The sequence below is a fragment of the Heptranchias perlo genome, chromosome 13 (assembly GCF_035084215.1).
Source record: "Heptranchias perlo isolate sHepPer1 chromosome 13, sHepPer1.hap1, whole genome shotgun sequence".
Classification (NCBI taxonomy): Eukaryota; Metazoa; Chordata; class Chondrichthyes; order Hexanchiformes; family Hexanchidae; genus Heptranchias; species Heptranchias perlo.
The window spans coordinates 27,744,279-27,759,305 of NC_090337.1; the positions used below are offsets into that span (position 1 = coordinate 27,744,279).

The 15,027-nt window shown below is 41.1% G+C and overlaps 1 protein-coding gene across 1 annotated transcript in view; it reads right to left on the minus strand.

Moving 5' to 3' along the window:
• Nucleotides 1-15,027, minus strand: part of mcf2l2 (MCF.2 cell line derived transforming sequence-like 2) — a 275,749-nt gene that overhangs the window by 179,530 nt on the left and 81,192 nt on the right. Inside the window, exons 8-9 of the mRNA XM_067995223.1 lie at nucleotides 7,418-7,542; nucleotides 4,536-4,650 (exon numbers count right to left, since the gene is read on the minus strand). Coding sequence (XP_067851324.1) covers nucleotides 4,536-4,650; nucleotides 7,418-7,542 — 240 coding nt within the window. The remainder of the gene's footprint in view (nucleotides 1-4,535; nucleotides 4,651-7,417; nucleotides 7,543-15,027) is intronic.

Consider the following 15,027-nt stretch of genomic DNA (forward strand, 5'->3'; position numbering starts at 1 on the left):
GTGTGGGTTTAATAATACCGGTACCAATCAGGATATTAACTGTACCATGGAGGCCCTAGAGGCGGATCTAAAACCCACTTAAGTGGTATATGCCGGAGAGGGCGAATACTGTGTTACAACTAATTTGAAAACGTTTAAATATGCCAATCTAACTTGTGATATTTTAAGTCCAGAATTCTACTCCATTTCTGAAGTCCTGGTTCGGATTGGACCCGAGGAACTGGTAGAGATACACCAGCATAACCTCACCACCTTACAAGTTTCTGAGAATGTCAGAAAGGACTTAAAAGCATATCAGGACACATTTGGGTATCTGACACCCCTGTTGCCTAAATACTTGAAAGCATTGCGAATGGAGATACGCCTCTCCCAGAAGGTTTATTATAACCTACAACAGGACAATAACAACATTAAGCATGACATTGACCAAATTAAAGTCACCACCTGGTGAAATGACCTCTGGAATTTGGGACTGAATATACAGATCCATCCTTGGATTAGATTAATTTCATATGTATTAGTCGTAGTGCAGTTTGTTGTAATGTGCTTCTTGATTTTCATTGCATGTAATAAATGTAAGCAGAGGATGAAGGGTTTGGCAAAGATAGTAAAACAGAGCCTGGGTGAGAATGTCCCCATTGTCTCTGTGGTTTCAACTAAGAACACATCTTAATGGTACCGGGAGTAGCACACGCTGGGGTAAGGTGCATGTAAAAGGGAAGACAATTATAGTTTGATAGGATTATCAGATGCTCTGCCTCTCTTCCTCCCGGACTGGTGGCCAACACGAAGGGAACCTGGTTAAGATGAGGTACAGCATCTAACGGGATATTGTAGGGAGAATTTGGATTAAGGGATATAATGGGGAGGGCACCAATTCACAGGTGTAAAATGGTCTGAAAGGTACCATTCAGTCTAGTTAGGCTGGAAACAAAATATAAATCACCATAGGACATTTGACTATGTTAGCCTTTTCAAACTAACATGAATAGGTTTAGCTGACCAAGGACATTCGCAGCTTACTTGAGAGATGTTTCGAAGGAGTCTGTTCCTGAGAACAGATAAGATACAAAGGTGTATTGATGAAACATGTCTGTGTTCTATTGGGACTTCTCTAGTTCATGGGCTAGTCATATTCATTGTTATAACTCATAGTTTATTGCTTACTTAAATGTTGCTGCGCTGCAGAACCAGTGAGCACCGTAATAATTGGTTATCATAAAATGATAAAAGGGGGGAATGAGAATCCCTACGTGGTCAGTTTTCGGTAAAATATTAAAATGTCTACGTGGCACAGAAGCAGAATGCAAAATGGTTAGAAAGGGTTAATTAGTTAGTAACTGAGATTGGTACAGGTGGCCTGGCCTCCTGCTGGGCCATATGTTTGCGTAGTCAGCAGGTTTGCATGGTCTTATCAATGTAGAGTCTTTGATGTGATTCAAGGACTGGTCTGAATGTCTCCATGTTTATGGCAGATCAATATAGGTAACGAACTTAGCCAAAGTTGAAAGACATTCCAGGTTGGGAGATAAGGAACAGAAGGGACAGGGAAGAACATTCCAAGTTGGAAGGTGAGGAAGTATCCCCTTTGATGTCTAACAGCAGCATGATCAGCACATGGACGATTTATGATTGGCCGGAAATAATGTAACCTCGCATGGCAACCTGTGCCCGGCTTATGATTGGTGTTGACCCTCGTTAAGTATGTTCCAACCCTATTGCTTTGTATAAAAACGTGTGGATTTCTGTATGTTTTTGTTCTTGCTCTGCCAGCATAGAGGGACTCTATCAGGAGTCCAAATCAATGCTGCAGACTAAGAACCCTGCTATTAAAGTTGTGCTGAACTTTAAAATGTATTCGACTTCAGTTCTTACTGAACCAGACTGAGGGGAAAGAATCCGGATCGTCAGAAATATTAATTGCACAAACAGTTCCACTAATTTTCCTAATGTTAGATTTATATTTTATACTACTGGATCCCCCAACATTGCTCACAGTGTAAATAAAGAACTTGCATTTATATAGAATCTTTCATGCTCTAAGGACATCCTAAAGTACTTCACAGCTAATTAATTACTTTTGAAAAGTAGTCAGTGTTGTCTTGTGGGGAAACATGTCAACCAATATGCTCACAGCAACGTCCCACAAACAGTAATGAGATAACTGTTTTGGTGATGTTAGTTCTCGGATAAATGTCGGCCAGGAAATTGAGAAACTCCCCTGCACTTTAAATAATGTGATAGAATCTTTTATATCCACCTGAACCAGTGGAAAGGGCCTTGGTTTAATGTCTCATATGAAAGTCATATGCTATGCTATTTTTTAAACAAGGGATGGCCTTCATCTGAACCAAAATAGAACCAGTGCTCTTACAGGGAGGGCAATATAGCATTGGGGGAGAATTTTAACTATTATGGCAGGGGAGTAGGGAAAGTCTAGGTTTGATACTAGAGAGGGAGAGCAGGATTAATAAAGCTATCAGGGGAGTAACAAAAGGATTAGCTCAAATAAATAGTGAAAGAATACTATCAGAGCAGAAAAGGCAAGAAACGGGCTATGAGGTAGTGAGAGATAAAAACACTGCTGCAGAAGTGGCAAGGGATTTCAAAAAATTAAATGAGAAAACCAGGAAAAGGAATTAGGAGGTCAACGTTCTAAAAAAATTGGAGTTAGGATTGAGTGGTATGTGTGTGAATGCACAAAGCATTCAAAACAATGTTTCAAAACAAAGTTAGAACCATTAATAACTATGGAGGGATATCATATCATAGCTATAGCATAGCTTAGGTTTGGACAGGATGAGAAACTTAAAATTCTTGGTTGTAACTTTTTCAGGAAAGAAAGGGAAGGAAAAAATTGGGTTGGGTGGTCATGATAATGAAGAATTCTATCATAGTGCTAGAACATAAGGATGTTCTGGGGGTTGTGTTAAGATAGAATCCTTGTGAATAGAATTAAAAAGTAGGAAGGGAAAGGGCACAATTTGTGGTTCACATTATAGGAAACACAGTGTAGAGATGAGATAGAGGGGGAGATCTATATACAGTTCAGAGAGATATGCATACAGTGGGCTACTACATTTTATACATTATTTAAAGCATTTTGGCAGATGTTGGTGTAGACGTGCTGACCCAACCATGGAGGCACTTTGTTTTGATGCAGCCAATGTAATTTACGTCAGTATCAAAGGGCATACGGTACAGCGCAGGTGTATATATTCTCTGTGCTGAGTGTAAATTTCTAATTAGTGTCTCAACCCTTTGCACGCTAATACTTTTGTTTGTGCCTGCTTTATTTGCTCTCTATGTGGCTGCCTAGGCAACATTGATTGCTGATGTTATCATACAACCTAAAGAGCATTCTTTTTTATGCTTGTCCTGAAAGTGATAGCCTAGTGTGAAATGTTCTGGAGGTTCAGCGCCTGGTGCCAACTGCTGTTGACACCTCAGTCTCCTGGGAAACATGAAAAAGAAACACAGAAACCTGTACAGGCCAGTCAAATTAACAGAATGTTTGATAATCTGTCTGATGAACCTAACTTCTACTGTGGAGGCTGGTCACTTTTCCCAGACTTTTGGAGATGGGGCGAGGGGGGGATTTTCTCACCTGAAAAATGGGTGACTGGCAAAGAAATATCTGGTGGGAACCTTGGACACCCACTTGCCCACCTGATTCAATTTTCAAACAGGCCATTCAATGGAGATCCAGCACTCCCACCCAAAACAGGTGGGAGGCTGTTTAAATATGCAAATCGGGGTCCTACACCAGTTGTAGAACCCCAATTGCAATTTTCACTGGGAAATGGGCAGAGCATGTGAAGTGCATGCTAGTCTCAGTTTTTCCAGGCATTAAGCGGCCTAACCAGCAGTCCTTAAAGTGACCACTGTAGGCCGCTCAGAAAATGTATTCCATTTTTAGAAAAAAAGACATTTGTGGGGCAAGGAGGTCCCCCCACCCCCCACCAAACAGGCTTTATTTGCCAGCAAGCTCTGTGCAGAAGCCACACCAACCAACAAGCTGTGACAGAACGCCTGTTTAGTGCTCTCAGCTTGCTGATAAAATCTAAACGAGGCCAAATCTAAAAATGATTCAGGCCTCCTGCTTGGGCAGGCGTCTTGGGCACACAGCCAGTATTGTGCCTGTTTTCAGCCTGACTTTAAAATCTCCCATGAAAGGTCTGACAGAAGAAGCAAATAATTTTTAGCTGGGGGAAAACATATTGGGGACTTTCAGTAATATGGGTGTATGAGACAATGTGGTGCACCACCCATCTGCAACATCATGACTGGTCTTGGATTTAAAAAAACCTATGTTGCGCTATATTTATGCAGGACGCAGAATGAAGAAAAATGTAAACATTACTTTAAATTTAAAATGTTCTTATTCTTAATTTGGAAGAAGCAGAATTTTTCTTCTTCTCAAATATACATTATTTTAATTAAGATGATACACATAGTTCAACATTTGAAATCTACAGAAAACACCAATTAATTTCACAAATAAATCCATATGTTGTACAGTAGGTAAGTGGTACCTCCCGAAAGTCTTGTTCAAAATGTCGCAGCTGCAGGCATTGTTCTAGTTTGAGGTGGTGCTTGGACCAAAACTGGTCAAAGGCATTTTCAGTTTCATCCAATTGCATCAGTAACCTATCACAAACAGAATTTGGGGATACCACAGAATTAGAACTTAAGTATCAATAGATATTGAAGATTAATCTACCATAAATTATTAAATAATTGTTACATTAATTCCATTTTAAATTAAATTTCAAGTATAAAATGAAGATAAATAAAATTAAAAGCCAGTTTTAAAATTTTAAAGTACAATTGAAGGTAAAAACACCAATTGGTATATTTCTAAGCCTAAAGACCAAAAATTCCTAGGTTTGATTTTTGGTCAGTATTGAGGTATTTAACCTCAGGGTGGGCAGCAATGGGAGTGCTTTTTAATTGGCTTTAGCAGCCTTGGATTAGAATGGCGGGGTGGGGGGGGGGGGGCGGTGGTGGTGGTGGTAAATCAGTCAAGATTTTTGCTAATAACCACTGTCCAATGACTTCTGCTGGAAAGGGCAAGTATGGACATCAGATAAAGGCAAGGACCAGGTCTGGGTTTGATGCCCCATTGGTTGTGCACCACGCATCAAGAATGGCTACTTGGGTGAGGTCCTGGAGGTGGCTGGTACCTAATGAATCAAATTGCAGTAACAGATAGTGCCTTCAGGTAAGAAGAAAAATTGAGCTGCTTAGTGATATCAAATTTGAAGATGCACATATCAAATGTGCTGTCTTTTTTCATCAAAAAGTCTTCAAGGTTACGAAGGGTTCAGAAGAATGAGAGGCGATCTTATTGAAACATATAAGATTGTGAAGGGGCTTGATCGGGTGGATGCGGTAAGGATGTTCCCAAGGATGGGTGAAACTAGAACTAGGGGGCATAATCTTAGAATAAGGGGCTGCTCTTTCGAAACTGAGATGAGGAGAAACTTCTTCACTCAGAGGGTAGTAGGTCTGTGGAATTTGCTGCCCCAGGAAGCTGTGGAAGCTACATCATTGAATAAATTTAAAACAGAAATAGACAGTTTCCTAGAAGTAAAGGGAATTAGGGGATACGGGGAGCGGGCAGGAAATTGGACATGAATTTAGATTTGAGGTTAGGATCAGATCAGCCATGATCTTATTGAATGGCGGAGCAGGCTCGAGGGGCCGATTGGCCTACTCCTGCTCCTATTTCTTATGTTCTTATGTTATAAGGCAAATATTGATAGATTGTTTCCACTGGTTAACAAGATGGTAATGAGGGGGAACAAAGCTAAGGTAATCACAAAAAGGATTGAATATTTAGAAAAAAATATTTATAGGTGGTCGGAATTTGGAATTCTCTACCTTTATTGAACTTAAATTCTATTCATACATACTTTAAAAAGGAATAGGACAGTTGCTTGAATTCTAAGTGGTGTGGTGATCAAGCAAGAGAGCATTAGACTATATGGCTCCTGTGGAGCAAAACACTGGCATGGACTTGATGGTCCAAATGACCTGTTTTTTGTGACATTCTGTGATTCTGGTTCTGAGTCATCTTATGAGCAAAATCCTCATAGAACTGTATCTATCTACATGATATAAAGTTTTATGTCTCTAATCAATGTTCTGATTGTATAGCAATTTTCTCAGATTTCATTAGTCTGACATCCTTCATTGACAGCACTATCAACCAATAGGACAGTACCCAATTGCCAATCAAATGTCAAACCCAAATCACCTGGAAAGGGCAGGATGGCTCTCAATACAAACATTTCAGCAGCCCTTTTACCAAGTAGGTACCATTGTACTACATCCAACCTCTACTCTCCACTCTGTCCCCTCGTGTGCTCCCCCACACAGAGCCCGTCTGTTGTCTACTCTCCATTCCAGTACTATCGCAGTCTATGCTCCATTCCTGGGCTTGGGGTTCAGCCCTGCCTCTGCTCCATTCCCCACCATGCTGAACTAAATAAGTACTCTTCAGTTTGCTGTGAGCAAGACTACAAATTCACTAATTGATTTAAAGATGTTCAAAACTACAGTTTTAAAATTAAAAGCTATGTATTTTGAAAGTAATCTTTTTCCACACATTTTTGTATTTCCCCTATCCACCCAAATCCACCCCATTTCCTACCAAGAACTCACACATGCAACTTGTTCTCAGGCCCTGTCAACACCACTAGCAGTCACACGTAAATAGCTTGAGGGCTATTAATATGAAAAAAAGGCTAACTTTTGTTTCTTTTGATTTCTTACCATAATATTATTAATTAAATTAAAGTTTTTAGTTCCTGTAGACATCTTTAATTCCATTTAGTACTTGATCATCAGAAATTAAAAGCTACAAGCTAAACTCAACTTGTTGGAACTTCTTCATAGTTAATTGTTGTCTTATGGAATAGCTGCCAGCTAGCGCAGTAAATATTGACACAGTTCAAGATTTTAAAAGGAATTTAGATCAATTTCTGATTCAGCAAAGACTGAATGGTAGAGTTAGTTAGAAAGAATAATTAACCTTTTCTCAATTTGGAGTCATGAATTTTCTAGCAATTTTTGCTGTAGTTATTGACAGAAAAGTGTTAATATACAAAGTCATGTAGTTAATGCATGCAAAACAGACAAATATAATAATGTATGCAGACTTTTATCTTCAATCAAAATGAGTGTTGTAAAGAGTGATGTTTCTGGTATGGAGTCATTTTACTCTGAGGACAGCAGAGAAACTTTGAAAATCCAATTTTAATTGTAAAATATTTAACAATCATATTTCAAACACAAAAAATGACTAAGGATTTAGTAGAGTTTTTCACAAAAAAAATTTTTTACCACATATTTTTATATGACAGTTTATGCAGTAAAGAAAATATTCTGACATTTGAAGATTCTCACTAACCTTTCAACGGTAGCCATATTTTCCAGTTCATCAGAATTCAATTTATAATTGGGATTTTTAGTAAGTGGCTCCTTAATACATATTACTAACGTGCTGCCTTCTTTTACTGCCAATTTCAATTTCTCCTGGGAAACAAAAAAAATTAGCTTAGCAATCATTGCTTTGAAATGACAATTGGAAGCCTTTCATTGCGATTCTTTACAAAAAATGGCAATGGATGTCATTTTACATTAATTAACAGAATGCTGTGCATTGAATGAATGAATATACAATGTAATTGTACATTCTTTGCCATTTTTGTAAATGGTTTGCCATTTTCTGTGAATAACTGAATGTAAACTGTACGCAAAAGAGAAAACTGTTACTAATCAGATCATTTGGCAGGATTGTTGATTTCCTGCATATGCTAATGCTATTTTGTTGAAATATCCACACACATGTCTATATATTGTATTAACTTTCCGTTAGGTATAAATTAACATTTTGTTACTTTGGACATACGAGACATTTCTTTCCCTTCAAACAGCTGTGATGATATACAAATATCTGCAATCTATCATCATTAAATTATGCAGAGCAATAGAAATGACAAGAACTTTAAAATTGTAAACAATTTTACAACACCAAGTTATAGTCCAACAAATTTATTTTAAATTCCACAAGCTTTCGGAGGCTTCCTCCTTCCTCAGGTGAACGGTGTGGAAATGAAATTTTCGAATCCTTCGCATTTGAAAATCACAGAACAATGCCTGGTGATTACTGCCCGTTGCCAAGGCAATCACAGTGAGCAGACAGAAAGGTGTCACCTAAAAGGCCACCGAATATACAAACCCCCCCAAAAAAAAGAGAGAGAGAGAGAGAGAGAGAGAAGGAAGACAGTCAATGACCCGTTATATTAAAAACAAATAACATTTGTTCGCTGGTGGGGTAACGTGTAGCGTGACATGAACCCAAGATCCCGGTTGAGGCCGTCCTCATGGGTGCGGAACTTGGCTATCAATTTCTGCTCGACGATTTTGCGTTGTCGTGTGTCTCGAAGGCCGCCTTGGAGTACGCTTACCCGAAGGTCGGTGGCTGAATGTCCATGACTGCTGAAGTGTTCCCCGACAGGGAGAGAACCCTCCTGTTTGGCGATTGTTGCGCGGTGTCCGTTCATCCATTGTCGCAGCGTCTGCATGGTCTCGCCAATGTACCATGCTCTGGGGCATCCTTTCCTGCAACGTATGAGGTAGACAACGTTGGCCGAGTCACAGGAGTATGAACCGTGCACCTGGTGGGTGGTGTCCTCTCGTGTGATGGTGGTATCTGTGTCGATGATCTGGCATATCTTGCAGAGGTTACCGTGGCAGGGTTGTGTGGTGTCGTGGACGCTGTTCTCCTGAAAGCTGGGTAATTTGCTGCGAACGATGGTTTGTTTGAGGTTGGGTGGCTGTTTAAAGGCGAGTAGTGGAGGTGTTCGTCATCATTGATGACATGTTGAAGGCTGCGGAGAACATGGCGTAGTTTCTCTGCTCCGGGGAAGTACTGGACGACGAAGGGTACTCTATTGGTTGCGTCCCGTGTTAGTCTTCTGAGGAGGTCTACGCGATTTTTTGCTGTGGTCCGTCGGAACTGTCAATCAATGAGTCGAGCATCATATCCCGTTTTTACGAGGGCGTCTTTCAGCGTCTGTAGGTGTCCATCGCGTTCCTCCTCGTCTGAGCAGACCCTGTGTATTCGCAGGGCCTGTCCATAGGGGATGGCCTCTTTGACGTGGTTAGGGTGGAAGCTGGAAAAGTGGAGCATCGTGAGGTTGTCCGTGGGCTTGCGGTAGAGTGAGGTGCTGAGGTGCCCGTCTTTGATGGAGATTCGTGTGTCCAAGAAAGAAACTGATTCTGAGGAGTAGTCCATGATGAGCTTGATGGTGGGATGGAACTTGTTGATGTTATCATGTAGTCTCTTTAGTGATTCCTCACCGTGGGTCCATAGAAAGAAAATGTCGTCGATGTATCTGGTGTATCGTGTTGGTTGGAGGTCCTGTGCAGTGAAGAAGTCCTGCTCGAATTTGTGCATGAAAATGTTGGCGTATTGGGGTGCGAATTTGGTCCCCATGGCTGTTCCGTGTGTTTGGGTAAAGAATTGGTTATTGAAGGTGAAGACATTGTGATCCAGGATGAAGCGGATGAGTTGTAGGATGGCGTCTGGAGATTGGCTGTTGGTGTTGAGTATTGATGCTGTCGCAGCGATGCCGTCATCGTGGGGGATACTGGTGTATAGTGCCGAGACGTCCATCGTGGTGAGAAGTGTTCCTGGTTCAACAGGTCCGTGGGTACTGAGTTTTTGTAGAAAGTCTGTAGTGTCGCGACAGAAGCTGGGGGTTCCCTGCACGATGGGTTTCAGGATGCCCTCGATGTATCCAGAGAGGTTCTCACACAGGGTTCCGTTGCCTGATACTATAGGACGTCCGGGTGTGTTGGCTTTGTGTATCTTTGGGAGGCAGTAGAAGTCTCCCACGCGGGGAGCACGTGGGATGAGAGTGCGTAGGATGTTTTGAAGGTCTGGATCGAAGGTCTTGATCAGTTTGTTGAGCTGATGGGTGTGTTCTTTGGTCGGGTCTGTGGGTAGCCGTCTGCAGTGTTCCTGGTTGTCCAGTTGTCGGTATGCTTCTTTGCAATAGTCCGTTCTGTTCTGTATGACGATGGCTCCTCCTTTGTCCGCTGGTTTGATGACGATGTTGCGGTTGGTCTTGAGAGCTTTGATGGCGTTGCGTTGTGCTCGGGTGACATTCTGGACTGTCTTCAGAGTGCGGCTGATGAATCTTATATAGACGCATTTCCTGACAGCTTGAGCATACATGTCAAGCTGAGAGCAGCGACCCTCTGGAGGAGTCCAGTGAGACTCTTTCCTCTTCGGTTGGTGTACCGCGGATCCCTCTGTCTGCTGTTCCGGATCGTTGATTGTCTCATTGGGTTTGTGGTAGAATTCCCGGAGCCTCATTCTCCTGATGAATTCCTCTGTGTCTGCCGCGAGACTAGTGGGGTCCATTTTGGTAGTGGGGCAGAAATTGAGCCCTCGGCTGAGAACTTCGATTTCGTCTGGTTGAAGGGTGTGGTCGGACAAATTGACGATAGACTTCCCTGTGGTTGCAACCGTGGTACCAGGGGAAGCTTGGTCGATGCTGGTGGTGATGCCGAGTTTCTCAAGCTTCCTGCTCTTGGTTTTCATGTAGGCAGCGTAGTTCCGTTGCCTCGTCTGTTTGGCAGTATATCGTAGCTGGTCTGCTGTGTCCTGAGTACAGGTTGAGAGTATGGACTTTATCTTAGTTTTGAGGTTGCGGCGTCTGCTGTAGAGTTGGTGTACGAGATGGTTGCGGAGTGTGCGAGAGGTACGACGGCAGAGTCTCTCAGGAGGGTTCTCTCCCTGTCGGGGAACACTTCAGCAGTCATGGACATTCAGCCACCGACCTTCGGGTAAGCATACTCCAAGGCGGCCTTCGAGACACACAACGCAAAATCGTCGAGCAGAAATTGATAGCCAAGTTCCGCACCCATGAGGACGGCCTCAACCGGGATCTTGGGTTCATGTCACACTACACGTAACCCCACCAGCGAACAAGTGTTATCTGTTTTTAATATAACGGGTCATTGACTGTCTTCCTTCTCTCTCTCTCTTTTTTTTGGGGGGTTTGTATATTCGGTGGCCTTTTAGGTGACACCTCTCTGTCTGCTCACTGTGATTGCCTTGGCAACAGGCAGTAATCACCAGGCATTGTTCTGTGATTTTCAAATGCGAAGGATTCGAAAATTTCATTTCCACACCGTTCACCTGAGGAAGGAGGAAGCCTCCGGGAAAAGCTTGTGGAATTTAAAATAAATTTGTTGGACTATAACTTGGTGTTGTAAAATTGTTTACAATTGTCAACCCCAGTCCATCACCGGCATCTCCACATCAAGAACTTTAAACAGAGTATTGTCAGATTTGCTTATATGGTCATCTAAGCATGTTTGCACTTAATTTGGGTAAGGATGAATCAAATTGATTACAATCCCTCAGATAATGTACTAAAGGCTGGTTCCAAGTCTTCAATTGGTTAAGTTATCTTGATAGTCACTGACAATTTTCCTTGGTTAAAACCGGTCAGAACACCCGACTGTCAGCTGATTTACACAGTCACCGAGTAGTGCAGAGCAGGACAGTGCCAGGTTAGATGCCTTGTATGTTTGCTGAACTCAACCAGAATAGCAGTAGCGATATTACAATTAGTCACAGCACCCATGGGTTATAGATGGTAAAAAATCAACTAAAGCACTCATTCCTGATCATCATCCAGCAACCCATGCTGGATATGCATGTCAGCTGATGTTGGGTGAGAACATGATTGAAGTTGGCTGCAATGTCTCCCCATGATTGAATATCCTGATGACACTCATTGCCAAGGCTTACATATGGAACAATGGTACTTAGGCGAAGTATCAGAGGATGCCCAGCAACAAATCAACACATTGTGAAGAGGTGGGGAGGGAGTTGCTGGAGATAGAAAAAAAATCAGTGGAAGAATTTTTAAAAATTAAATAAATCTTGTCAAATACTCTGTTCCCCACATGTCCCCAACATTCATAATAAATGCAAAAGGAGCTTAAAGAGTTATTGTTGCCAAGTAACATGTCTTACAAGACCCATAGCAAGGTTCATAAACAGAAAACTTTGCACTGATGCTTGTAATCAATAACATTGTTATTGTCATTACTACTACTGCAACAAATTGTTCATTTTATTTTCATTCTAGGGGTGTGTGCATCGCAAGCAAGGCAAGCACTTAATGCCCATCCCTAGTGTTAATTGTATCCATGTGATTTATATCAATTAGTGTTAATTGTATTCAGGTGGTATCAATTGGGAACGCTCTTGTACCCATTTATAAGACAGCTGATCTAGGGTGTGGTGTGGGTGTAATGTGAATCTCTGTGAATAAAGGGTTGGAAGCAACTGAAGACTAGGTTCTAGAATTCTATCCTTCACCTGGCTATCCAATTTATTACACCTAGTTGCCCAATGTTCAATACAACTAAGTGACTTGCTAGGTAACTTCAGATGGCAGTTAATTTTTACATGACATGATTGACTTTTAACGTAAAAACAAACTGACAGAAACAAAATAATACAGCTCACACTGCAGCTGGTGTAGTATTGACTGCAATGTTAAAATCCTCTAACATGGTGGAGTATTTGGAATAAACTATTTCTCACTCTTCCAGAAAACTATCTTGCCCAGGGTGCTTCACCGAACGTAATCAGACAAAATTTGACACAAAGCCAAAGAAAGAGATATTAGGACGGGTGACTAAAAGTTTGGTCAAAAAAGTAGGTTTTAAGGAACGTCTTAAAGGAGGAGAACAAGGTGGAGAGAGTGAGGGAGGGAATTCCAGAGCTTAGGGCCTAGACGGCTAAAGGCACAACCTTTAGACAGTAACTGTCAGCAGGACTATTCAAGTATTTGAGACCACACAGCCAAACTGAATCCTTTTCTCATCCAGTATCTGTCTACATATGCACATTTTCCAGCAGAAGTCAATAAATAAAGATCAGCAGTGAAAATGCTTGTTGATTTTCTCCACCTTAACCTAGAGGCAATGAGACTAAGTGTAACAAATCTATTGCCACCTTTGCTGAGCCAGACTGGGGATTTGTCTGTGACCCTACTTGGTCTGTATGGCTCAGTTCCACACTCCCTTCACCCATTGAGCGATCAAAGGAGCTCTTAGATTTTTTTCTGATGCACATAAAGATCACACAATGTAATTTACAAACTCAATGAAAAGCTAATTAATTTATACCAGAAGGGCTGCAGGTAACAGTTTGATATTCTGTACATGTGCTTAATTTAACTCCTTCAGCATGTAGTAATACTATAAATAAACATACATGCCAAAGGTTATGTTTTCCATAAGTTATGTACTCAGTAGCTGAAATTCCAAATTTTCTATACAAGAGAGTCTGGATAATCTTGTACACAGAATTCCAATGGTTCAGTATTACCCATTCCTATTGTATATATGTTTCTATCCAAGTGCAATATTCCTTGGCAAATCCGTGATGCATTTTTAGCGAGTTGATTGCATTGCATACAAACAAATGACTACGAAATATATTTTCCATTTATGTAAAATTTACTGACCCATTAGTTTTGAACCTTGTTAAATTAATCAGCAGTTAATAGGTACAGCTGTTGTTTGCCATTCTCTGGAATGCAATGTTTCTTAGATCACTGAATCATATCCACGAGGAAAATAAAATGAGAAAAGTGAAATAAATAAAGCTGGCTAGGGCATTGGTGACTTAAAAACTATCCAGAACTATTTTGTGCAATAAATCTAGTTGCCTGGACTTTCCCTATTCAAATACAGTGCTTGGAATCTTAATTCAACCTTGTTACTAAAGGTGCATTAACCTACAAATTTAGAGTTGTTGCAAAACAATTTCTATTTCACAGTGACGCTAAAATTGCAGTATACACCCGGAGTTCGGGCCTGAACTGATTCCAGAGAGAAGTAGTACAAGACCACCCACTGGGATCTTGTATCGCATGTGGTAAACTCTAGTGTGATGTTACACTGGATTTCAAATGCTTTATTTTATAGGTGAAATAATTTTTAGATATGCTGTTACCTTTAAATAGGTTTTTACTTAATGCAATTTTAATTACATAGAATTACATAGAATGTACAGCACAGAAACAGGTCCATGCCGGTGTTTATGCTCCACACGAGCCTCCTCCTGACTTTATCTAACCCTATCAGCATATCCTTCTATTCCTTTCTCCCTTATGTGTTTATCTAGCTTCCCCTTAAATTCAATTGGCAATAGGCAATGGCGAAACCACGAAAGTCAGCAATGCCCAATTCATTTTACAGTCTCCAAGGAATTTCTTTATTTACAAATAATAATGATCAATATCAGAATTCCATGTTTTTCCCTAACCTTTACATTTTTTTGCCTCAATGAAACATCAGTCATTAGTAAAATGCTGGAATCCATTATTAAGGAAGTGATAACAAGGCACTTACAACATCATAATATGATTAGGCAAGTCAACATGGTTTTATGAAAGGGAAGTCATGTTTGACAAATGTATTAGAGTTTTTTGAGGATGTGGGTAGATAAAGGGGAACCAGTAGATGTAGTATATTTGGATTTTCAAAAGCCATTCGATAAGATGCCACATAAAAGGCTGTTACACAAGATAAGGGCGCATGGGATTGGGGGGGTAATATTTTAGCATGGATAGAGGATTGGTTAACGGAGAGTAAACAGAGAGTAGAGATAAACGGGTCATTTTCAGGTTGGCAGGCCAAAACTAGTGGGGTGCCGCAAGGATCGGTGCTTGGGCCTCAGCTATTTACAATCTATATTAATGACTTAGATGAAGGAACCTAGGGTAATGTATCCAAGTTTGCTGACGATACAAAGCTAGGTGGGAAAGTAAGCCGTGAGGAGGACACAAAGGGCTCGATTTTGCAATGGTGGCGCGTTGGCAGCGGGGGTGGTGAAGGTGCGCGTGGCAAACCAGCGTGAACAAAACTTACCGTTTCTGACGCGATCGCATGTTGATTGCTGATGATTAACGTCCTCTC